We start from the raw sequence: 24,353 nt of genomic DNA, 5'->3' as shown, positions 1-24,353 counted from the left end.
TTAAAGTGACTTGAGATTCTCCATGCTAATCTTTCTATTAGTCCCTGAGACCATGCTACTTAAAGGACTGTCTGTGGGCTGGCAGTGTAGGAGAAGCATGAACTAGTGACTTAGCTTCCTTTGCATTCAGTCTCAGTCAGGGGGAGAGGGAGAAAGGAGAAATGATGACTGTCAACTTTGATTTGTAATTGGCACATATCACGTCAACTCTCATTTCACTAGCAGGAACTAGTCTCAGAGTCCAGGTAGTCCCTGACTGGGTAGATACTCTGTGCTGAGGATGGAGAAGCATGTATTTGAGGTGAGCAGCTGGTCTTCTCTGCTAAAGAAAGCTAAGTAGTTCATAGATGTTTTCATTTTTTTAAAGTTTTGTTTTAATTAGGAGATTGTACATGCTCATTAAAAATAGATCCAGCATTACAGACAAATATGAAGTTTTCTTATTGTTTGATGAGTGTCCTTCCAGACTTACTCTTTTCTAGACTCATGTATACAAGAATTTTTTAATTTATTTTAAGGTGTACATTTTAAAACAGCAATAGTGTCCTGTGATTTGGTTCTAAATTCAGTAATGGATACTTTTCCATCTCATTATTTTTAACAGTTTCTGAATATACTGCCATCTCAAAAGAAAATTAGTATCTTCTCTACTGATAGACATTTACATTGATTTAAATTGTTTATCACTATATTAGTGATGGTAATGATACATTTTTCATCTTTGTATGAGTTTTTCAATAACATAGCTTCCTAGATATAGAATTACCTGAGTGTAGACATGTCCATTTTCAGTAACTTCTGCTAAATTATCCCCCTAGAAATGTTTTACTGGTTTATATGACTCTATGCATATCTAGATAAACTTTTTTCACTTTCTTGACCATACTAGATCTTTTCATTATATTATTTTGATGCTAGTTGATATATGGAAAATGAAATTTTGTTTTGCTTGGCATTTTCTGAGACAAATTGAACAGCATAAACATCATTTTTATTTTGGCACTTGTGTGTTTTGCCGATTTGTGACCTTTGCCTAATTTTCTGTTGAGTTTTCCTTTTTTTAATGATTTGTATGTCTTCACTAATTTTTCAAATCTGGTAAACAGTCAAACTTTTTGTAAGCATATTTTTTAAGAAAGGTTTTGTTTCTAGCCAGAGACAGGAACCAGTAATTTTGAAGTGGATGTCAGAGTCAGCATATTTTGTATTAATAGGTTGGCTTTTCAGTTTATTTTTAATTATATATGTGTGATGGAAATCTGGAAATTGGAAATTATTAGTATATTCTTTTAAAATAGTATCTTTAAGATTTGATTTTAGTTATATACACCTAGAAGTTTGCTAGACTCAGGTTTTTGTAATTCTGGTATTTTTTCAAAGGATATAATATTTCTTTTTTTTAAGATTTATTTATACAAGAACTGGGGTACAGTCAGAGGCACGGGAGGGTGAGAGAATTCACCAGAGACAGAGCGGGGAGCAGAACAGGCAGACAGATTGAAATTCACAGCTGAGGGGAGCAGCGGGCAAGACAGGAGAGGTCTGCCACACCACGTGGGTTTCTCCCTGGCTGGCCAGGAATCAAACCCACACTGCAGAGGCTGTGGACAGCTTCACAGCGTGGCGCTCAACCTGCTGTGCCACTGGGGAGGCCCTAATTCTGGTATCCTTATGAAGAAAATACAAATAACATTCCAATAATATATTTAAAAAATTCAACCCATAATAATAACTACAGTTCCAACTCCCTTATTTTACCATGAACAAAACTAAGGTCCAGAGAAGTATGTCTGTCTCCTCTTTAGGTAGTTGTGGGACATCTGGATTTAGAAAACAGTTAACCTATTTTCCAGCCCAGTATTAGTCCTGGTACCAGTAATCCTCTGACTTGGTCCCATAGGCCTCATGATTACTGAGTTTCCTAGAGTAAAGTTTCCTTCCTTTAAAGGGAAGCATGGTTTTGGTTTATAAGATACTATTAATTTTTTTGTTTTGAATACATTTGATACTTATTAATTTATAGTAAAAGCTTCATTATATTACTTATTCATGAACCTTTTTGTTTATAGAAATGGATAATAGTGATGATCTGAAAATAAGTCATGAAAAGAAGGAGATGGGCAGTGATAAAATGGTACCAAATTCAGGTTTTGTGCCATTGCCATCAGCTGCCATTGATCATCAAATTGAAGTACTTCTGTCTGAATGGAGTAAAAATGCAGACATGCTATTCAGCATTCATCCCATGGATGGTTCTTTACTGGTTTGGCATGTGGATTGGCTGGATGAATACCAGCCTGGTATGTTTCGTCAAGTACAGGTACTGTTAATTGTGATTTCTAGAGACCTACTTCTTGTTAAATGTGGGTATTCTTGATGATACCTTTTATTATAATTTCATGTATTCTAAAGCATATTTTCTTAATTCTAGGTGTCCTTTGTTTCCAGAATTCCTGTAGCTTTCCCCACAGGGGATGCAAATTCTCTTTGTAAAAGCATAGTGATGTATGCCTGTACCAAGAATGTTGACTTGGCTATTCAGCAAGGCAAACAAAAACCTTCTGGCCTCACACGTTCCACATCAATGCTTATTTCTTCTGGTCATAGTAAATCAACTAACAGTTTAAAATTAAGTATTTTTACCCCTAATGTTATGATGATTTCAAAACACGCTGATGGCTCTCTGAATCAGTGGCTGGTCAGTTTTGCTGAGGAGTCCGCTTTTTCTACAGTTCTCAGTATTTCCCACAAATCCAGATATTGTGGTCATCGTTTTCATCTTAATGACTTAGCTTGCCACTCAGTGTTACCATTATTGCTGACAACATCACACCATAATGCATTAAGGACACCAGATGTGAATAACCAAAAGCAACCTTATGATGCTGTAAATATTGAGGAATGTTCTTCGGTACAACAGAATAAAAGCACCGTTGATGTGGCATTTCAGGATCCAAATGCAGTTTATAGTGAACTTATTCTTTGGAGGGTTGATCCAGTTGGGCCATTGTCTTTTTCTGGAGGTGTTTCTGAGCTTGCCCGGATTAATTCTCTTCATGTGTCTGCATTTTCCAATGTGGCGTGGCTACCCACACTTATACCAAGTTATTGTCTAGGTGAGTATTAATGCTCTTCATTCAACAACTTTAGATTTTTTTACATTATCACTTAAGGGTTAAATTTTAAGTGTTTGTAATATTTTCTAGGTGCATATTGCAACTCTCCTAGTGCATGCTTTGTAGCAAGTGATGGGCAATATCTGAGATTATATGAAGCAGTTATTGATGCCAAGAAACTTCTGTGTGAGCTTTCCAATCCTGAAATATCTGTAAGTTAATGGCTTTTAAATGTGTAACTATATAAAATGCTGTCTTTAGATACTTAATTTACACTTATTAGGCATATTCTAGAATTATGATATATAAGTGTATTTTTTTCTAGGTTTTTTCATACTTGTTTTGAACCCTTATAGGGATAGTAAGCGCTTTTAAAGAGACCATTTCTTTCATTCATTCCAAAATTACAGTCTTGAGCCCTACGATGTTTTTCTGAAATACTTCTTTGCTCATTGATAAATGGGGACTACTGGCAGTAGAATGTGGAAGTTATGTTTATTTGTTTGCAGTTTTTTTCTAGGCAAGGGAACTGGAATAAAAGGAGTAGTATTTTAATCTTAAACAAGAAAATGAAAAGCAGTTTCAGTATAGTCAGAGACCTTTCAACACCATTGCAAAACATTCATGTATGACAGTTGGCGTTTCTTCCTGTGCTGAACTATTACCCACCCACCGTCTGCATTGTTTGGGCACCTCCACCAAGCCAGTATTTCCACTCTTGGTTTCAGTATTTAAACTAGTCCCGTATGTAACCTTTAGCCATATAAGTTCCTGTTCAGGAGATTTAAGCAATCTCTTCAACTACCTGGTAATGTTTTTGATGGTACTTTGGTTGCAGAATTGCATAGATGGCAGTTGTCTGCTCCAAACCCCTATTCCCCCTAAGTTATTTTTAATGTATGGTTGTTGTAGTAGAATACAAGGTTTTTCAAAAACACATATATAATGTTAGAGTAGAAAGATGGATATTGAGGATCTTATATTTTTCAGGATTTTTTTTAAGTACTAGGAATTAAGATGTGAATAAAACAGACCAGTCTGTATCACAGAACAGATATTCTAAGGTGTTCTGAACAGGTGAAACACCTTAGGAAAAAAGGTTAGACTGTATTGATAAATTACTATGGAGCAGAACAGTGTTGCAGAAGTAGTAGTGAGTGGCAAGTACCATGCTAGTTAAGGTTATATATGATAAAGTACTATTTGAGTAAAGACCCGAGGAAGATGGAATGAGCTATGTGGATATTTAGAGGAAAAGTAGTCTAGAAAGAGGAAAAGCCAGTGCAGAGACCCTGAGAACAGAGTGTTCAGTATGTAAAGGAATTGCAAAAAGGCCATTGTGACTGGAGCAGGGTAAGTGAGGTGACGAGTAACTAGGGATAAAGACAGAAAGTTAGCCTGGCCAGATTATATAAAGCTGTATAGATTATTGTGATAACTTTGGATTTTACTCTGAATAACAAAGAAAGAGAATTAGAGTGATACGATTTGACTTAGGATTTAAAAGGATCACTCTTGTTGCTGTGTAGGTTAGACACAGAAAGCAAATATGGAGTCAGACAACCCAATTGAGGAAGCTGTTCAGTTTTTCAGAAGGGTTAGTGGCCTTAGAATGGTAGCAACTAGTTGCCATAAAGGAAATAAGAACTGTTCAAATCTGGATGTGTTTTGCACATTGAATAGTCAATATTTGGCCAGATACAGGATTGGTGTGAGAAAAAGAGGATGACTTCTAGGGTTTGTGACTGCATATGTGTGTATTTGCCTGGAGTTGAGAATTAGAAGAATACATAAGGAGTTGGTTGTGAGGAGCAAGAGGACTTGAGAACCTGGTTTTTGACATGTTGATTTTGAGATGCCTGTTGATAGTGAAGAGATTCTGTGAACTAGTTTCTGCAGTTTAGAGGGAGGTCAACATCATATAAATTTTTGGTTGTGAGGCCGGATAAGATCACTGAGATAGAGACTAGTTGAAAATAAAAATGATGAAAGGATTGAAACCTGGGACATTCCACTGTTGTAAGTGTAGTGAGTGTGGTGCATAACAAGTCAAATGAAAAAAGTTATTGCTAGGAGGAAAGAGTGATTATCAGGATCTGATTATTATAGATCAAGTATGAAGATTGAATGTAACAACATGGACTTGGCTCAAGAAATCAGCATACATAAACAAAATGTCAGCTTATTTATTTAGCTCCATCCTTAGTACATCAAAATTAAGCCTCATCACAGAACATTTGTGAGATTAAAATCACCTTTTTTAAAAAAAATTAACACTATTGAATGCAAGGCAAGGTTAAACTTCTTTGCTTTCATGTGCACAGCTAAAGCAGGAATAAGATGCACAACTGTCCTTATCAGGGAGGTGTTCACCCCTATAGTCCTGTCTTTAAGGAAAACTAACTTATTTTCTGTTGATTGTCATAGCCCCTATCATGGGTGTTTGAGTCATCCCACTCCTGAGCTCTGTAGTTTTTCCTCCCCATCCTTTTTCCTCCTTCATTCTTGAGCTACTGTTTTCAGCTATTCATGATAGATTAATGCTCCATATTTCCAATGCTGATCTTACTGGTTATTCAAGATCATAGATGCCATGCTTAAATAACCAGCTCCAGCCACTTTGATTTGGGTTGTGTTCCCAGTGAGAACAAAGGGTTTTTTTGGAGGCCTGTTCTATTTGAGATGAGTGAGAAGTTGATGCTGCTGTCAGGATCTTTATCCCCTGGTCCCAGTCTCTTCCAAGCTGATACCAATCTACTGTCAAAGGTGGAGGTAATACTCATGAACACTCTCTTCATGTGCTTCACCACTTTCAAAAGCAGATTTCAGTGCACACAACCCATATTCCACCTCTTTTCTTGTATCTCTCTATTTAATCTGTCTTTGAGATGCCATGGCAACGAGACTGGGATGGATAGTTCATGGAAGAACTAGCTGTGTTATTTTCAGCTGAGTTGCTCTTGGTTTGGGACTGCTGAGTTGAGTCGCTTAAAAAGTATTCTCTGCAAATGATCTATACACTTGCTGGACTTGACAGTTTTATGCTCAGAACGCCATGAAATGCTGGCACTATCTGGCACTTCATGTCAGTGGAAGCAACCTCTTCCAAATCCTCATTTTGCCTGAACAAGTTGAGTTTCAGTAGCATTTTGTCATTGCTCTGTAAAAGCTCTAATTCCTTGGACTGCTTATCCTTGAATATCTGAGAACCAATAGGTTTAGGCGCTACTTCTGCCTCATCCAGAGCTGCTTCTTGGTTTTGAAGAGCTTCACAATAGTAAGTCATCTTCAGCTGCTGCCATTTTAGTTAGGCAAGGGAGCTAGAAACCAGTCCTTCACACTGATGAATATAAAATACTTTACCCCCTTCCCCCCAACAATTACCAAGTGTTGCCTTTTTTTTTCTCTGTACCAACTGAGCTGTGACTCTTACTCATTTCTGTGCATTTCCTTTTAAGGCAAAATCCTAGAATGCTTATAGTGAAAAGAACTTATGAACTTATTTAACCACATTTAAGCTTAATTATTATTTATCTATTATGCCTGAAATTTCACCTTGTTATTACTAATTTTTTAAATTGATACAGGCGATATCCTTGTTTTGTTTTGTTTTTTACAAACAGAAATATGTTGGTGAAGTGTTTAACATCGTGAGTCAACAGTCAACAGCCAGACCAGGATGTATCATCGCATTAGATCCCATTACCAAACTTGTAAGTGTTATTTTTCTGGTCACTTAGTGGCAGGTGGGTAATATTTATGTCAACTTATGTTGATATTTATTTATTTTCAGCAAGGCAGAAAAACACAGCTGCTTCATGTTTTTCAAGAAGAAATCATTTTGAATAACCTTGAGAGGAAAAGTCTGGGAAAAGATAAAATGTCTGATACAGGTAATGAAAAAAATTTTTATTAAGAAAAATACTGTGTTCAGTGTTAGATATTTAATAAAGAAATTTTAAATAATGTTTTTATATCATCTGAAGTTAAAATTTTTCGATGTAAGTTTGTGGTATACTTTACCATAAATACTGGTATCTTTTTATTTATAACCAGAAAATAGTCATGAGCAAATTAAAGGTGTTCTTTCGTTATGTTTTTTAGAAAGCATAAAAAAATGTTTGTCTTTAATGGTAAGTGCTCTTTGTATAGTTGGGATCTTCCCTGAACAAAACAGTTTGTATATATGGGCATCTCAACTTTTCTAAACATAATTTAAAGCAGTAACTTAAAACTTCAAGTTCTAATTTAAAGACTTTATTATTACTTTTATAATTAAAAGATTAAAAATTGTATTAAATTTTAAAATTTATATTAAATTATTTTAGTATTAACTGTATTTTGCATAATCAGCAAAATGAAGCTAAAAATCTCTTGGTTATCAGTTTCAATTACAGAGCCAAAAACAACTTTCCTAATTTAAAGCAACTATATAGTATATGGTTATTGCTTTAAAAGTCACTTATTGAAGCTTCAAATAATTATTAATAATTACATTCTGTATTTGTTTTGTATTATTTTTTTGTCTTGAATATTGTTTTCATTTTTTTCATTGTTTTTCTCCTTTGAGAGATTTTTCCACTTCTATGGTTTTTTGTCAAATGTCTAATTTCTTACCACTGCTTTCAGTCTTCTGACATTTTCCCTGAGAACTCATGAATTGTGCAAAAATGTTTAGTGCTTTTGTAACATCTATTCATAATGATGGAAGAATTCAGAAGATGGGAAATAAACATGTCAGGTTCAATATGAACAAATTGTTTTTTGTTTTCTCTTTTTATATAAAATATTAATAAGACTTAATATGGTTAATGATCAAAGTCTCTTTAAATTAAAACTTAAAAAAAATTACTCTTGTATGCATCTCGGTTTCATCCTATTTTGTTCTGTTAAGAAGAGAAATCTTTAGTGGTTATTTTCATTATTGGGACATTCTTTCTAATGAGTAAAATTCTCAGAAATATATTGATTACTGTTCTTTTCTTTTGTTATCATCTGTTATGCTTCCCTTCTTCTTAATTGTAGTTTAAATGCCTGACTCACCCAGGCACATTATCAGAGTTACCTTTTCATTGAGTATCTTACCTTAATATAATTTAAAGTCTTTATGGTTGTCTTTTGTGGTTTTCCTTTGAAACTTTTTTCCTATGAAAACGTAAAAGAAAGAATCATTGCACTCTTATTATAAATGCTCTCTGATTTCTTTGTATGGTCTATGTTTTATATAGTTTTTATAATGTATTATTCTGTACATTATTTTTTACATGATGAAGCTTAGCTTATAAATAAGAATATTGAATTTAAAATATATCATTTTAAAAAATACTTTATTTTCAGGCAGTAATGAACGATTGATTTTATTTTTGATAAAGCATTTTTTCAGTTTATTTTGAGCAACTTGTATGCTACTCAAATTATGCAACTTTGACAGTGAAAAATGTTCTTGAAGTCTATATTATATAATGAATACTTATATTTTGGTCCTTAGATAATTATTATGAAAAGGTCATTCCATTATGAAACTTACTGCTTAAAAAATGTTTCATAGCACAGTTTTCATCATGATTTTAAGCCATGATTTATTTAAAGTATCATGTAATTCCTGCCTATATATAAATTTCTTTAATGTAATCTAATCAATGTGAACAATGTGATAGTGGTGACTATACAGTGTGATTTTTTTTTAATTCACTTCAAAATAAAATTTTTCAGTTCAATTAAAAAATGAAATTTAAGCACAGCATATATATAACTTAAAATTTCAAGTTAATAGAAATTTGTGCTTTAAAGAAGTTAATTATGTTTTTAATCTACTTTATATATGAAACTCTCAGCCAGAATTTTTTTTAAATTCCGTTAACTTGGTGTATTTAATAAATTGTCTCATTTATCCTTGTTAATAGTGAAAACTGTCATTATAACTGCAGGTAGCTCACCTAATGGATTTTCTGAAAAATTCTACCTTATTGTAATAGAGTGTACTGAAGATAACCATTCATTATTACAAATGTGGAATTTACATTTAAAGTCTGTTCCTGTTTCATTGGGTGAGTCTTTCTAAAAAAAAAAATTTGTGAAGTTTTGGATTAAATTCTATATGACTAGTTCAATGCACATTTTTAAGGTTGTTCTTATTGAGTGGTGTTAATTATAGTTTTTATTTAGTTAATTAAAAAGCAAAATCTTTGATTTCATTGCTCTAGGGAATCCTTGATTTTTTCATTTTTTATCTTTGATAGGAACATTTTGGATTATAAAATATAACAGTTGTAATGTTTATTTGGCTCTCTATAGTTTGCTTTTTTCCTTATGTTTTGTAGATGAAAAAGTGGATACAAAAGTATCTGGAGCAGTTTGGCAGCCACAAGAACATCCTTCTTCTCCAGAAAAGATCTTATCTCCATTTTCGCATAAGTATCAGGCTTGTAGAGCAAATCTCCAGAGTACCAGCAAGTTGACTCTGTCTTCAGAAATGGTTTATAGTCAAGAATTGGATTTGCCAGAAGGAGTTGAGATAATAAGTGTTAAGCCATCAGCAGGTTTGTAAATTTTGTGAAAAGAGACTAATGAAAGTTGGTAATCCACAAATATTTTCTAAGTATTTAAATATAGGTACCACTACCTCTTTTTAAATTCAAATGAAAGGGGAAATGAAACTGTGGTTAAGTACCGTAAATTGAAAACTTATATTTATGTTTTCAGATCATGCTGACATTTCTCAGCCAGTTCTAATCTTAAATGTTGATTTTTAAAACAAATTTAAAACAAAATTATCTTTTTGTGAAAACAGAGTGAATGATTCTAGGACAGAGATAGTGACAAGATTGTATTTTACTTGCCAACTTTGATAATACTGGTAGTAACTGTAGAGGCGTGTGCTCTATAGAATCTGAGTATGTGGTTCCTAATATCCATATTTTCATCCTTATCCTAGGGAAGCGATTTTCAGAATGTAGGTTCCTCAGGCCAGCAGCATCAGCATTACCTTGAAACTTATTAGAAATAAAAAACTCTTGGGCTATCCCCTAGATTTACTGAATCACTAACTCTGGGGTGGGACCCAACTCTGTTCTAACAGCCTTTCAGGTGATTCTGTTACACACAAAAAACCAAGAAGCACTATTTTAAGAAATAAAAAAATTCACGTTTTTAATCACAACATTCTTTTTCATAGTCATAGTTTCATGTTTTCTACTACTCTGTCATTTACATATTTATTCTTTTGACTGATTACTTGGAATGCTTTTCTTCTTGCCATGTTGTTATCAGGTACTTAGTCTTTCCAAGTGGTGACATTAGTAGGAGTGGGTATATTATCTATGTTGTGACAACTTTTGCTTTCTACTTTTTGGTTTAATTTTATGAAAGAGTCATCAGTGTAAGGAAATCAATATTTGAAAAGAGTGACTTGTACATTAACACAGTTTTAAGAGCTGTTACCCTTTGAACAGTATGATCTTCATGACTGAACTCCTATTAAGATAATAGGGTAAATAGAAGAGAAACTGAAGATATTTCTAAAAAAAAGTGCTCTTATCTAATGTTGACCCATGTTGAGTTTGAAAGAAGAAAACAAGTTCTATGGCAAAAAGAAATTTATTTGACAAAAGCTATAACTTATGGTAAAAGTTTTTCCCCCAGTCTTCAAAATTTATTTTTTTTTAATCAAGACTGTTGGGAAGAGTATGCTCTTTTTGTTTTCTGTGCAGCTCAGAGAAACTAATGGGCAATGCTGAGTGTGGCCTTTGGAAATGCTATATTTCTTAAGGAATAGAAAAATGAACAATTATAATTATATTGAAATATGCTTTTTAAATAAGATAATGTTCTATATAACACTTCTGTATTATAATCAATAGTATATGTTTAATAGTTGGTGAACTATGGGCCCCTACACTTATTTGTAAATATGTTTGAATGGAAAAGTACCATACCTATTTGTTTACTTTTGTTTATGACTGCTTTAGTCCTACTATGGCAAAATTCAGTACTTATAGCAGACATCCGATGGTAAGTAAAGCCTAAAATAGTTATTATCACCTTGCAAAAAAATTGCTGACTCCTGGTTTAGGAAATTAAGAGTTTATAACTAATATGAAGCCCAAGGAAACATTGTATTCCACATAGGAGTCTTCTCAACATGAGTTACATCAAAAATACCTCAGTTGAGAAGGTTCCATTTATGTGTATCATTCACAAAATTATATTGAAAAACATTAAAGAGAAGAAACCAAAGGGTGTTTACACATTTAAAAAATATACTGATACCATTAAATGAGATTCATAATAATACATAAAAGTATCAAAAAGTTGTGAAAAGAATGCTGTGTTGAGAGTCAGGACTAGAATTCAGGTTTTCTAAATCTGCCTTAGAAAAGTCTGTTTGTTTTAGGCATGAGATACTTAATACATTTGTTCAAGGATCCTTACCTGTTGAAGTAAATTATCTAAGTTCTCTTTCAGCACTAGTAAGAATTGGTTATATTACATACACACACACACACCCCTGTTTGGTGTCATTAAAAGCTTCTTGCCGATCTTACTGATACAAACTCATGTTAAGAATAGTTCATGTTAAGAATAGTTCAGAGAAAAGACTAATACCTATAACACATTAAAGCAGAAATATTTTGCCAAATTTGACATTTTTTAATTGCTTCTTTTATTTTAGGACATCTGAGTTCTTCTTCCATATATCCCATATGCAGTGCTCCATATTTATTGGTAACTTCATGCTCAGATGAGAAAGTAAGATTCTGGAGATGCAGAGTAACAAATGGAGAATCTGCCATATCAAAGAATGAAAAAATGGATCTTGTGTATATTTGGGAAGAATGGCCATTACTTATTGAAGATGGACTACAGAGCAATAGTAGTATAGCTGTACCTGGCAGGCCTATAGAAGTTAGCTGTGCACATACAAATCGTTTAGCAGTAGCATATAAGCAGCTTGCGTCTAGTGGTAGATCTTCTCAGGACTTTGTAATGCATGTAAGTATTTTTGAATGTGAATCTACTGGAGGTTCTTGTTGGATTCTTGAACAGACAATTCATTTAGATGAGTTAAACACAGTATTGGATTCTGGCATTAGTATTGATAGCAATTTAGTGACTTATAATAAACAAGAGGTATATTTATCCAGTAAAGAGAGTATCACATCAAACACAAAGCATTTAGTTCACTTAGATTGGATGTCTAGAGAAGATGGTTCTCACATCCTGACGATAGGAATTGGATCAAAACTTTTTATGTATGGACCCCTGGCTGGCAAGGTACAAGAACAGACTGGTAAGGAAGGACTCGCTTTTCCTCTCTGGGAGAGTACTAAAGTTGTGCCTCTTTCTAAGTTTATACTTTTACGAAGTGTGGACTTAGTTTCATCTGTAGAAGGCTCTCCACCTTTTCCTGTTTCTTTATCATGGGTCCGGGATGGCATCCTTGTAGTAGGAATGGATTGTGAAATGCATGTATATTCCCAGTGGCAGCCATCTTCTCAACAAGAACCGCTTACAACAGATTCATACAGTGGGAGTACTCCATCGATAATAAGCTTAATAAAACAGAGTAATTCATCAAGTTCTGGATTACATCCACCCAAGAAAACACTGACTCGATCCATGACCAGTCTTGCACAGAAAATCTGTGGAAAGAAAACTGCATTTGATCCTTCTGTGGATATGGAAGATTCAGGTCTTTTTGAAGCAGCTCACGCACTTTCTCCAACTTTACCTCAGTACCATCCTTTGCAACTTTTGGAACTCATGGATCTTGGCAAAGTTCGGCGAGCAAAAGCCATCTTGTCACATCTCGTCAAGTGCATTGCTGGAGAAATTGTGGCTCTGAATGAAGCTGAATCCAATCATGAGCGCCGCCTGAGGTCTCTGACCATCAGTGCTAGTGGCAGCACTACCAGAGACCCCCAGGCATTCAACAAGAGTGAAAACACAGATTACACAGAAATAGATTCTGTCCCTCCACTTCCTTTATATGCCTTACTTGCAGCAGATGATGACAGCTGTAATCTTCACGCATCTTTGGAGAAATCTAGTAATCAGAGTACCTCAAACAACTCAAACAAGTTGTCAAAAGAAAGTTATGATGACCTTTTTGAAATCCCAGCTTTAACATCTGATAGTGATGTGTTAGAGATAGATGAAGAAAATACAAAGCCCAAGGTTATCGACCTTTCACTATACAGTCCAACTTACTTTGGTCCTGAGCATGCTCAGGTACTTTCTGGTCACTTACTTCATTCTAGTTTACCAGGACTCAGCCGAATGGAACAGATGTCTTTGATGGCCTTAGCAGATACAGTTGCAACTACCAGCACTGACATTGGAGAAAGCAGAGATAGAAGCCAAGGTAAAACTAAGTTGAGTAGAGTATTAGAGGGAAAACTGATAATATTTTTACTTATTTACACAGAAAATAGTCTTAAGTAATTTTCTAAAACATGATGCCCTGGAAGGTTTTTTAAATCAGCACTGGTGTTTTCACAGTGGTTTTAACATTAATATATACTCCTTATCCCATAATAACAGAACCCTGAGAAAAGACACAATTATTATGCCAGCCATTTTTATCTAATTGCTTAATAAAATTGTAAAGATCCAACCAAACCTTTTAGAGTTTCTTGGATGTTTTAGATACTTGAAAATAAACGTTTCTTTCTGCATTATTTTTTCTTATGTTGTAATATCCCACTATAAACAATTATGGCTTGATTTTTATAAATATTGTGCTTTATATTTAATGAGTGTTAATATATACTCCTTCCTTGAGTAACAAAATAAACATAAACTCAGGCCTTTTCCTCACTCAGAGAGCATTTCCTTCTTACTCCTGAACCTGAACAAATATGAATGCAGAATTCACACTAATCTGACATTAACAATTCCAGCCTTATGCACCAAGTAGTGGGATGTTTCTGTTAAACTATGCTTGAAAGGGAAGTTTGGGATAGTTCAAGGGAAAAAAAGGGAAAAAGTTAAAAATTTAAGGAAAAACCAATTGGGTCATTACTTTTACCTTAAGAGTTACTGCTAGCAGATGTATTTTTTTAATAATTTGTTTTATTTATTTTATACGTATATAAAATCATGTCCTTCTAGCATGTAAATCATTTTTTCTAATGTTAGTAACAGATACTGAGATGGACATATGAATTGAACCATTATGGAAAATACTGTAATATAGCACAGTGAAGTTCAAACTATTTTAGAATTTAGTCATATTTTAACTTAAAAATGATTCAGTGCATATGAGGTCAGATTACAGAAAAATCAAGGACCTCGAGTCAGTCAATTCATTCTTTTTCCAATTTTTAACTATATTGCATTTTTCTGTAATATACAGTTGTATAGGAAAAGAAATATTAAATAATATTTAAATTTGATAGCTTTTGTCATTTCAGAATATTATTTCCCTGTATTTGGTGCTGTGGTATGTGTTACTTGCCAGGGTTGTTCATATTTATTTGTGTTTTGCTAGTGAGATGTTTTGGTTTTATAAATAAAAATAAGTAAATACTTTCCCCCTGTTTTTTACAGGTGGAGAAACGCTTGATGAATGTGGATTAAAATTTCTTCTGGCTGTTCGACTACATACTTTTCTTACAACTTCCCTTCCAGCTTATCGAGCTCAACTTCTTCACCAAGGTGCTTTTGGTAGAAATCTATTAGAAGGAAGTGAGGCAATTAGAAGAAGAGAGGCCTGATAATTTAGTTTTGTTTTTTGCCCAGACATCGTAATGACAACAAATATGGCACATTTTAAGTTTCCTTAATTTATTTTTAAAAAATGCTTGTTTCTTCTGAATGCTCTTCCCTTCGGAGATACTAAAATTATTTTGTTAGGTGGTAAAAATTAATGAAGAGTGGTTATTAGGGAGTTGGATAGTCTGTGTTACATTTTTAAATACATGATGTACTAAAGGCCAGTTAATAATGTTTCATTCTCTTTCATCTCTTATTTACATTTTCTTTTTGACATTTATCTTCATTCAGTTTTTCCCCAAAATTTGAGTAATATTTTTGTTATAGAAATATTACATATTCAATTTTTAATTGTTTAAAATTAAAAAATGGCTATGGAACATTCAAAGTAAAAATTGCTGCACATCTGAAGCTATTGCTAACATTAATGTGTATTTCAGATATTAGTTTATTAGCATTTTAGATACTAATATTTAGGATTGAAATAGAAATATCCCTTTAGAGAACATAAGCAAGACATGATACTTAGTGATTGAGTGTCAAGGAAGTTCAAGTAGAATTACTTGCCTAAAATTATATAGTTAGCGAGGGATTGAACTAGAATTCAGTGTAGACATTCTGCTTCTGGAGTCTTTGCAGTGCTATATTCCATCCACTAAGCTGTGGTGTCTGTTGATGCTCTTTTAATTCCACGGAATTAAATCTGCAGATCAATTGCTGATCAAAGGAAAGTGAGAATTAGCTCTAAAGAGTAATTTTATCAGTACAGAATAATGCTTTAAGTATTTCTCATTTTCTAAGAAAAGATGGTGAATGATAGCTAAAGAACAAGAATTCTCAGTATAGTGGCACTGCTCATAGTTATTTTCTTTAACCTTTCAAAAAGAATTTTAATATTAGAGAGTATATGCTCATTGTAGAAAATACTAAAGGGGTGGAGTTGTTTGGAGAATAAAAAAAAAAAAAAAACCAAAAACAAACCCGTATTCCCTCCAGCATGACCATTTAATTATAGTGTGCTGTGAGTCTCAAAGTTTAGACAGGTTATTGCAAATATAGAGCTCACATTTCTGATAATCATCTTACAGTCTTGGTTATAGTTCTTATAAACATTATTTTTGATGTTTTTTCAGGTCTGTCTACTAGTCATTTTGCCTGGGCCTTTCACTCAGTAGCAGAAGAAGAACTGTTAAACATGTTGCCAGCAATGCAAAAAGATGATCCCACTTGGTCTGAACTAAGAGCTATGGGTGTGGGGTGGTGGGTCCGGAATAACAGAATTTTACGCAAATGCATGGAAAAGGTAAGTGTTTTATTTTGGTGTAAAAAATAATGTATTTTGGAAGTTTCTTTAAATAGTATTCCATATTTATTTTGTTGTTTTTTTTTTAAATATACTTTTAAATAGTCTTTTTGTGTCAAAATATGTAATATAGTTTAAACATTTCTATTTTAATACTTCAATTGTCAGGTAGCATGTTTATTTAGTAATATATGTCTTAATTTTATAAAATATTACATATAAAAAATTACTTCAGCAATTATAAAATAAATATATATATGATCAAATACATATTTTTAAAAAGTTAATGTTCAGTGGTTATATAATCTGTGCTAGTCTTGTATTGGAGGGAAATTATTTGTTCACTTAAAAAACTGTTTCTGCTAAATTTTGACCAATATTTTCTCATTATAGGTAGCCAAAGCAGCCTTTCATAGAAAAAATGATCCTTTAGATGCTGCCATTTTTTACCTCGCAATGAAAAAGAAAGCTGTGATTTGGGGATTATATAGGTAGGTGATAAAAATGCTTCAAAATGAAAATCTTTCCGTAAGAAGTAAGTATATGATTTAAAATTATTGCTTTTGCTAGTGTGATTCATATGGATCATTCATTATTGTTACATTTAAGGAGAAATTTCATAAGGAAGAAGCACAGATTTGTTCTGGAGGAGGGCAATCTTGATAAGGTCACTTCAGTTTGTTTTTAGGTTTATTAGTTAGAAAAACATTTTTTGCTTGTTTTTCCAACAATCAAATCAGAAATAAGTATCGTGAGTGTGAAGTAAATAAAATTGGTGGCATTTGGATCAGGAGCAAGCTATCCCTCCACACTATGCTCTTCCTCTGGGTCCTGACTCCATTCCTGAGCTAGGGTTACCTGGAATTTTTCTCCTTCACTTGTCCTCAGTGAGACTTGGTGAACTTGATTTACTGTAAATAGTTTACCATTTGTTTGGGCTTCAGTTCCAGGAGAACTGAACTGTGTGAACAACAACCTTAGGGGCAAATCATGTTACCAAATCAGTTTTTTTAAGAGATGAATCTTTCACGATTGTTTTGAATCAGACAAATTCCTTATATTTTGATCATCAAATTTACCCTGAGGTAGGCAGCAGGGTTAAAGGTGGTTGATGAGATTTCATTGCAAAGTAGCTAGAAGTTTATAAAAGTGATGTATCTTACGTGAATTTAAAAGTAATTTCACACAAATAATAATTTCTCTCAGTTCTACTAATGCAGTTTGCTTTGTAGTTTGAGAGAATTTTTGTCAATAACTTCTGAGATGTATAAGATAATGTTTACCTGATCTTACTGTATACAAGAGAAGCAGATGTCTAGTAATTTTTGAACTGGAAAATATTTCTTTTGGGTCTAATTTTTATGTGAATAACTATAAAATTGGTTCTCATATAAAAACATTGTGTTCCAGAATTTTCGTACAGTTTTTTTGTTTTGTTTTGTTTTTGCAGATCCCAAAAAGATACAAAGATGACACAGTTTTTTGGGCACAATTTTGACGATGAGCGATGGCGTAAAGCAGCTTTAAAAAATGCTTTTTCTTTGTTAGGCAAACAGAGATTTGAACATTCTGCTGCTTTTTTTCTTTTAGCTGGTTGCCTCAGAGATGCAATTGAGGTAATGAATAATACTTTTTTTCCTTCTAAAGATTTATTTATTTTATGCAAGCACTGGGTACAGTCAGAAGCGCGGGAGGGTGAGAGAATTCACCAGAGCCAGAGCAGGGAACAGAACAGGCGGACTGATAAAATACACTGCTGAGGGGAGCAGCGGGGTGCGACAGGAGAGGTATGTGTGCCATGTAGGACCCTCGCTGGCGGCTGGGTATTGAACCGGCGCTACAGAGGCTGCGGGCAGCTTTGCAGCCCAGTGCTCAACCGCTGCACCACCAGAGGAGGCCCTGAGTAATACTTTTATAAAAATAGTATGGCCGTGTTTTTAAGATTACCTAGGAATTAAATACTTTTTTTAATTCAACTCAAATATAATGAAAATAGCACAAAAGGTAAATACCTGAAGTAACTGATGATATTTTATACTAGTATTTAAAATTTTGTCATTTAGCATTAGTTAAGAATTTTTTGAAGAATTAAGATTATCCAGGTTGTTTTGGTGGGTAGAGACAGGTAGTTGATCTGATTCTTAAGCATATTTTAATGAACAGATTCGAAAAGTGTGTCCTGTATTTGAAATATTTGAACTTATATTTGGCTCTTATTTAATGAAAATTAGCAAATTTTTAACTGATTATTTCTCAGTAGACTTTAGGTTTATGGAATTTGTTTCTGAAGTTGCCTTTCCCTCAGTTTCATACAAATGATTCAAACAAATTTTAGTTTGGAAAAACTGCTTTGTGTATGGGGAAGAGTGAAAATTCAAGAATAAAGCAAAATAAGTCATTGGAATTGATGCTATTAAGAAGTACTCAGTATCATCTCCTTAGGTTAATTCTTTTTTCAAATACATATTTAGTACTAGTGGGTAATTTGCCAGTATTAACATACATGTTGTAAAGTTGGTTTGTAAAAGCAAGTAGTGTATGTTTTGTTTATTGATTCCCTAATTTCATTTTTTAATGAGTCAGTTGAGTTCACCTTAAAATGAAAGATATTCCTGCTTATTCATAAATATTTGAAATTTTTTTAAGGTTTGTCTTGAGAAACTGAATGACATTCAGTTGGCTCTTGTAATAGCAAGACTTTATGAATCTGAATTTGATACATCTGCAACATATAAATCTGTTTTACGTAAAAGAGTTTTGGGAATTGATTCTCCTGTCAGTGAACTCAATTCATTGAACATAAATATGCATTATGATCCTTTTCTTCGGAGTATGGCATATTGGATTTTGGAAGATTATAGTAGTGCGCTGGAAACATTAATAAAACAACCTGTTAGAGAGGATAGCGGTAAGTTGCAATTCCGAAATGTTGATGATTAAGAGTTTTATTAGTACTTACTGGGTGCAGAGCACACTCTTGGATGCTAAGGGTATAGGTTTCCTCCACTTTACGAAAGTAGAATTTTTCTGTTTGGTATGAATTGATATGTTATTTTTTGAGTCCAGGAATGATAAAAAATTTACTGTATAAATCAGTGGTAACTGCATTCCAGATCCCAAAAATAACTCTTGGGTTGTTTAGCTTAAGCAGTGGAGGAGTAGAAGTCAATTTTGGGGAGTTGTTTAGATTGAGAAGACTTTTCTGATAAGATGACCTTTGAGCAGAGACCTAATTAAAATGAGCAAGTGATCAAAGTAGATATCTAGGTAAAAAGTGGTTTTAGGCCAAGTGCATACTAAAAAGGCCCTGAGGCACGAGTGTGTACAAGTAAATAGAACTATACTGTAGGCTATTGGACATAATTGTCTACATTTACAGGGTGAAGTTAGTACCAGAAATAAGAGATGTGCAAGTTATCAGCATATAGATTATATGTAAAGCCAGGAGATTGTAAGTGTTCAACCAGAGGTTCAGATACAAAAGAGGTCAAGCACTGAACTCTAGGATGCTCTCTTTTTTAAAGATTTTTTTTTTTTAATTTATTCATGTATACAAGAACCAGGGTACAGGCAGACGTGTGGGAGGGTGAGAGGATTCATCAGAGACAGAGCGGGGACCAGAACAGGCAGATTGACTGAAATACACTGCTGGGGGGAGCAGTGGGTGAGACAGGAGAGGTCTGCCATGCCATGTGGGTATCTCCCGGGCCGGGCGGGATTGAACCTGCACTGTAGAGGCTGCAGTCAGCTTCACAGCGCTGCGCTTAACTGTGCCACCAGGGAGGCTCTAGGCTACTCTTGACATTGAAAAGTAGAGCAAATGAGGAAAATCTAGCAAAGCAGACTGAGAAAAAGTAGAAAAAGACTAAAATTGTATATGTGGATATTTTAAGTTATTTTGAATTATCACCTTAGACATATGAAATCAGCATAACTGTTTTTTCTTAGTGTGTTAGAACACTTTAGTTATAAATGTGTTCTTGTCTATTCAGTGCTATGTTTTAGTGTGGTCTGTTAATAAAATGTTAAAAACTAGGTATATAAAGGTACCATAGTAGAGAAAAAGTACTACAACACAACTGTTGAAGATTTTTTTTGTCTTATAAAGTGAATTTACTTTCAGATCAAGTCACCATGTCAGCTTGTAATCCTGCAGTTTTTAATTTCTACAATTATCTACGAACACATCCTCTCTTGCTGAGGCGTCATTTTGGATCCTCACACATGACTTTAACAGGAAAAAGCGGGCTGGCAGGGACAATTAATTTAAGTGAAAGAAGATTATTTTTTACTGCTGCCAGTGCTCATTTAAAAGCTGGCTGCCCCATGTTGGCTTTAGAAGTATTATCAAAGATGCCAAAAGTCATCAAGAAAACAAAGCCTTTTTGTAAAACATCTAGTTTTCTGAATACCAGTCAAGAGCTTTCACCTTCTTCACCATTAAAATTGGATGCAAGGGAAGATAAGTCTTCTGCTATTGATTGGTCACAATCAGTAATCAATGGTTTTGGCTCTTCTTCAGAGGGTTCCTCAGAGAAACAATCAAACTCCACTCTTTCTTTTGACTGGAGCCAACCAAGTGTTGTATTTCAGGATGACTCTTTAGAACTAAAGTGGGACAGTGATGAAGAAGAAAATGAGGATCTCCCTGTTTCAAGGAAAGAACTAAAACTTTCACAAAGAAACATAGGTAAAACTGTGGAAGAAATGAGTTCTAATTATACAGAGTCTCTCAGCACGCTAGATGAAAATGACATTTTAAGTCCATCAGAAGATATAATTGCTGTTCAGCTAAAATTTAGAGCATGTTTAAAGATTCTCACTGTAGAGCTTCGTACTTTGTCTACTGGCTATGAAATAGATGGTGGAAAGTTGCGTTACCAACTATACCACTGGCTTGAAAAAGAAGTGATAGCTCTTCAGAGGACTTGTGACTATTGTTCAAATGGTGAAGAATTACAGTCAGCATTGGGTGAAAATGGAGATGAATTTGGATTAAATGAAGATGTTGGAGAATTACCTCACCAAACAAAAGTGAAACAACTGAAAGAAAATTTTCAAGAAAAACGACAATGGCTTTTAAAATACCAGTCACTCTTAAGAATGTTTCTGAGCTACTGTGTACTTCATGGGTCCCATGGTGGGGGTCTTGCATCTGTGAGAATGGAATTGATTTTGCTTTTACAAGAATCTCAGCAGGTATGTACATATATGAAATAGTTTTTGATACTACTTTGTTTTTAAATATTGCAATTCTTGATTTTCTTTGTTGTGCTTGCTTTGAAGAACGATCCTTTTTTTTTGAATAGTGCTTCATGTTATGAGTGTTAGAGTTGTATATGTCCTGTGGTTAAAGGACTGTTTGATTTTAGACCCTAAGGTCTGCTACACGCATACTCCATGATCTTATATCACTGTTTTGTGAGGTGATGAACTTCTCTTTATGATGAGAGAGTATTATTTCATCATTTCTCAATGTAATTGATAAATGTTGAACTCTCTGATCCTTTCTATCTTTATAATTGTTTCTATGATGCTTTTAGTTTTTGTTTTGAAGTTTTTCATGAAGATCCCCAAGCTACTTAATTAAGTATTGAATTATAACTACAAATAGTTGATTAACATTTTTTCCCATTTGTTTTTAAGGAAACATCCGAGCCAGTATTTTCAAGCCCTCTTTCCGAGCAAACCTCAGTACCCCTCCTTTTTGCTTGTACAGCCAGTGCCAAAACAGTAGTTGCCAATCCGTTATTGCACCTTAGTAATCTAACACATGATATTCTACATGCCATAATAAACTTCGATTCACCACCCCATCCTGATATCCAGAGTAACAAAGTAAGTATTCCAGTTTCAGTCTTTTAATTTCTCCATATTCAATGATAAAGCTAAAAGATAGTTGTTAAGTCTTTTTATGAACAATTTTAGACATCAGACTGTAGCGATGATTTATATAATATTAGAAAACTTATGATTGTAGGCCAAAATCATTTTACTTGTGTTACTGATGCTTCAAATTTTAATCATAATGTAGTTTATTTTGTCTTGTTTATTATATTTATTAAGATGGAACTAGTAAGTATGTATGCAGATATATGAGTATTTCCTTTGTAGGTATACCTAGCGAAAAAGGTATTTGTTTTCTAGAGATCTAAGCTTAATATTTTGGTATAAATGTACCAATAAAATGTTTGTCTTCCTTACGTATTTTAAGGATAATGTAAATCTTCCACATTCCCCCATTATTTCTCTAGGCTAAGTGTTAAGTCATAAGCCAGCTACAGCAAAATCACCTGAAGTACTTATTAAAAGTTTGGATTCCTAAATTCACTCCAAACTTACTGAATCAATCTGTGAGAATCACTTCCAGGAATTTCTGTTTTTCAGAAGTTCTTCAGGTTATTCTGATATATAACTAGTCATACAGTTATCTAGTGAACCATATTGTCTTCCTATCAATCCTCACTCTATCTGTATCTACCACCTACATCATATTTCCTATTATGAGGAAGTAAATTTCCTTCAGATTGTGCTCGTGTCAACCAGCTCTGTTCCATATTTAACTTTAATCATAGCTTTTGCTGTTCAAGAACTACCCTGAAACATTAGTCACTTAAAATAATCATCATTTGTTTTGCTTATGATGCTGTGGGTTGGCTCATTAGTCCTGGTCGGGCCAGCTTGGGCTGATCGCTGGAAACTTCCATTAGTTTTTCATCAGCTGGTTAGTTGACTGGATTCTGGATGATCTATGATTGCCTTTCTGGTAGTTGGCAAACTTTAGCCACAAGAAGAGCTATGTTTCAGTTCCAGTGTAAAGGCAAGCCAAAAAACAATATTCTCTGATAATGGGTGATGTTGAACATTACTATTTCTTCTTTGGAGAAGTGTCTTTTTAGCTCTTCTGCTCATTTTTTGATTGGTTTATTGTGTTTTTGTTCTGTTGTGTAAGCTCTTTGTAGATCTCTGATATCATTCCCTTATCAGTTCTATGGTGTGCAAATGTTTTCCCCCATTCAGTAGGGTGTCTGTTTTGATTGCTGTTTTCTTTCGCTGTACAGAAGCTTTTTAGTTTGATGTAGTACCAGCTTATTATCAGGGAAAGGCAAATCAAAACCACAGTGATATACCACACCTGTGAGAATGGACCATACAAAAAAAATCAGAGACAATAAATGCTGGCAAAAATGTAGTAAAAGGAACCCTCTTACACTGCTGGTGGGAATGTAAATTGGTCCAGTCACTCTGAAAGCTGTGTGGAGTTTCTCAAAACACTAAAAATGGATTTACCATGTGATCAGTGATTTCGCTGCTAGGACTCTACCCAGAGAACACAAAAACAAACTTGCACACCACAATGCCCCAAAGCAAATGAATGGATCAAGAAGATGTTTTTTTTGTGTGTGTATGTACACACATACACACACACACACAAATGGAATACTACTCAGTGATCAAAAAATAAAACTCATGCCATTTGTGGCAATATGGGTGGAGCTGGAAGGGATTGTGCTCAGCTAAATAACTCACAAGGAAGAAGACAAGAAGTCAGACAGAAGTTTCTACAAACTCAGCCTTTTTGTTCTGTTCAGGTCTTCAATTGATTGGATGAGGCCTACTCACATCAGAGAGGACAATCTGCTTAATATACTCTGCAACTCAAATGCTGATCTCATTCATAATCACCCAAACACCTAAATCCAGAATCATGTTTGATGAAGTATCTATACACCCCTTGGCCCAGACAGGCTGACACATAAAATTAACCATTATAATCATATAATTAATCATTTTACACAATTATTGCAGAGATTCAAAAAGCACCAAGAGTTGAGTTTGTAAGACCTTAAGTACTAGGTTCAGAACTCACACATCATTTACTGTGTCCTCTTGGTCAAAGTAAGTCAGAGCCCAACCCAGATTCAGTGGAGAAATAGTCTATCCCTGTTGATTGGAGAAACTGGAAAATGCTGTCTTCATTTTTGCTATCATTTGTATGACATTTGCTATTTCATTAATATGATTATATCATTGATTTTATTTCATATAACATCTTTTATTTGCATAAAAGACTCATACATCATCAGGTCAAGAATGTAATCTTTTAATATTTTAGTCTAGTCTGTTTTCTTAAGTCAAATTTCTTCATTCTCAGATTTACTTCTCTCGTTGCTCTTGTCATGCTATATTTAGAGCCTTTTTGTCAATACAAATGTTCA

The 24,353-nt window shown here is 34.0% G+C and overlaps 1 protein-coding gene across 2 annotated transcripts in view; it reads left to right on the top strand.

Annotated features, from left to right (window-relative positions):
* Positions 1-24,353, top strand: part of DMXL1 (Dmx like 1) — a 122,513-nt gene that overhangs the window by 32,998 nt on the left and 65,162 nt on the right. For both annotated transcript variants that reach the window (XM_037509473.2, XM_037509474.2), the window contains 15 exons: positions 2,070-2,320; positions 2,432-3,116; positions 3,207-3,328; positions 6,740-6,829; positions 6,910-7,009; positions 9,044-9,163; positions 9,437-9,655; positions 11,788-13,479; positions 14,667-14,774; positions 15,965-16,134; positions 16,528-16,625; positions 17,585-17,750; positions 18,781-19,042; positions 20,258-21,333; positions 21,781-21,972. In XM_037509473.2, coding sequence (XP_037365370.1) covers positions 2,070-2,320; positions 2,432-3,116; positions 3,207-3,328; positions 6,740-6,829; positions 6,910-7,009; positions 9,044-9,163; positions 9,437-9,655; positions 11,788-13,479; positions 14,667-14,774; positions 15,965-16,134; positions 16,528-16,625; positions 17,585-17,750; positions 18,781-19,042; positions 20,258-21,333; positions 21,781-21,972 — 5,351 coding nt within the window. The remainder of the gene's footprint in view (positions 1-2,069; positions 2,321-2,431; positions 3,117-3,206; positions 3,329-6,739; positions 6,830-6,909; positions 7,010-9,043; positions 9,164-9,436; positions 9,656-11,787; positions 13,480-14,666; positions 14,775-15,964; positions 16,135-16,527; positions 16,626-17,584; positions 17,751-18,780; positions 19,043-20,257; positions 21,334-21,780; positions 21,973-24,353) is intronic.

Source organism: Talpa occidentalis, unplaced genomic scaffold (genome assembly GCF_014898055.3).
Source record: "Talpa occidentalis isolate TD23 unplaced genomic scaffold, MPIMG_talOcc4v2.1 talOcc4.13, whole genome shotgun sequence".
NCBI lineage: Eukaryota > Metazoa > Chordata > Mammalia > Eulipotyphla > Talpidae > Talpa > Talpa occidentalis.
This window is presented reverse-complemented; position numbering and strand designations above follow the sequence as displayed.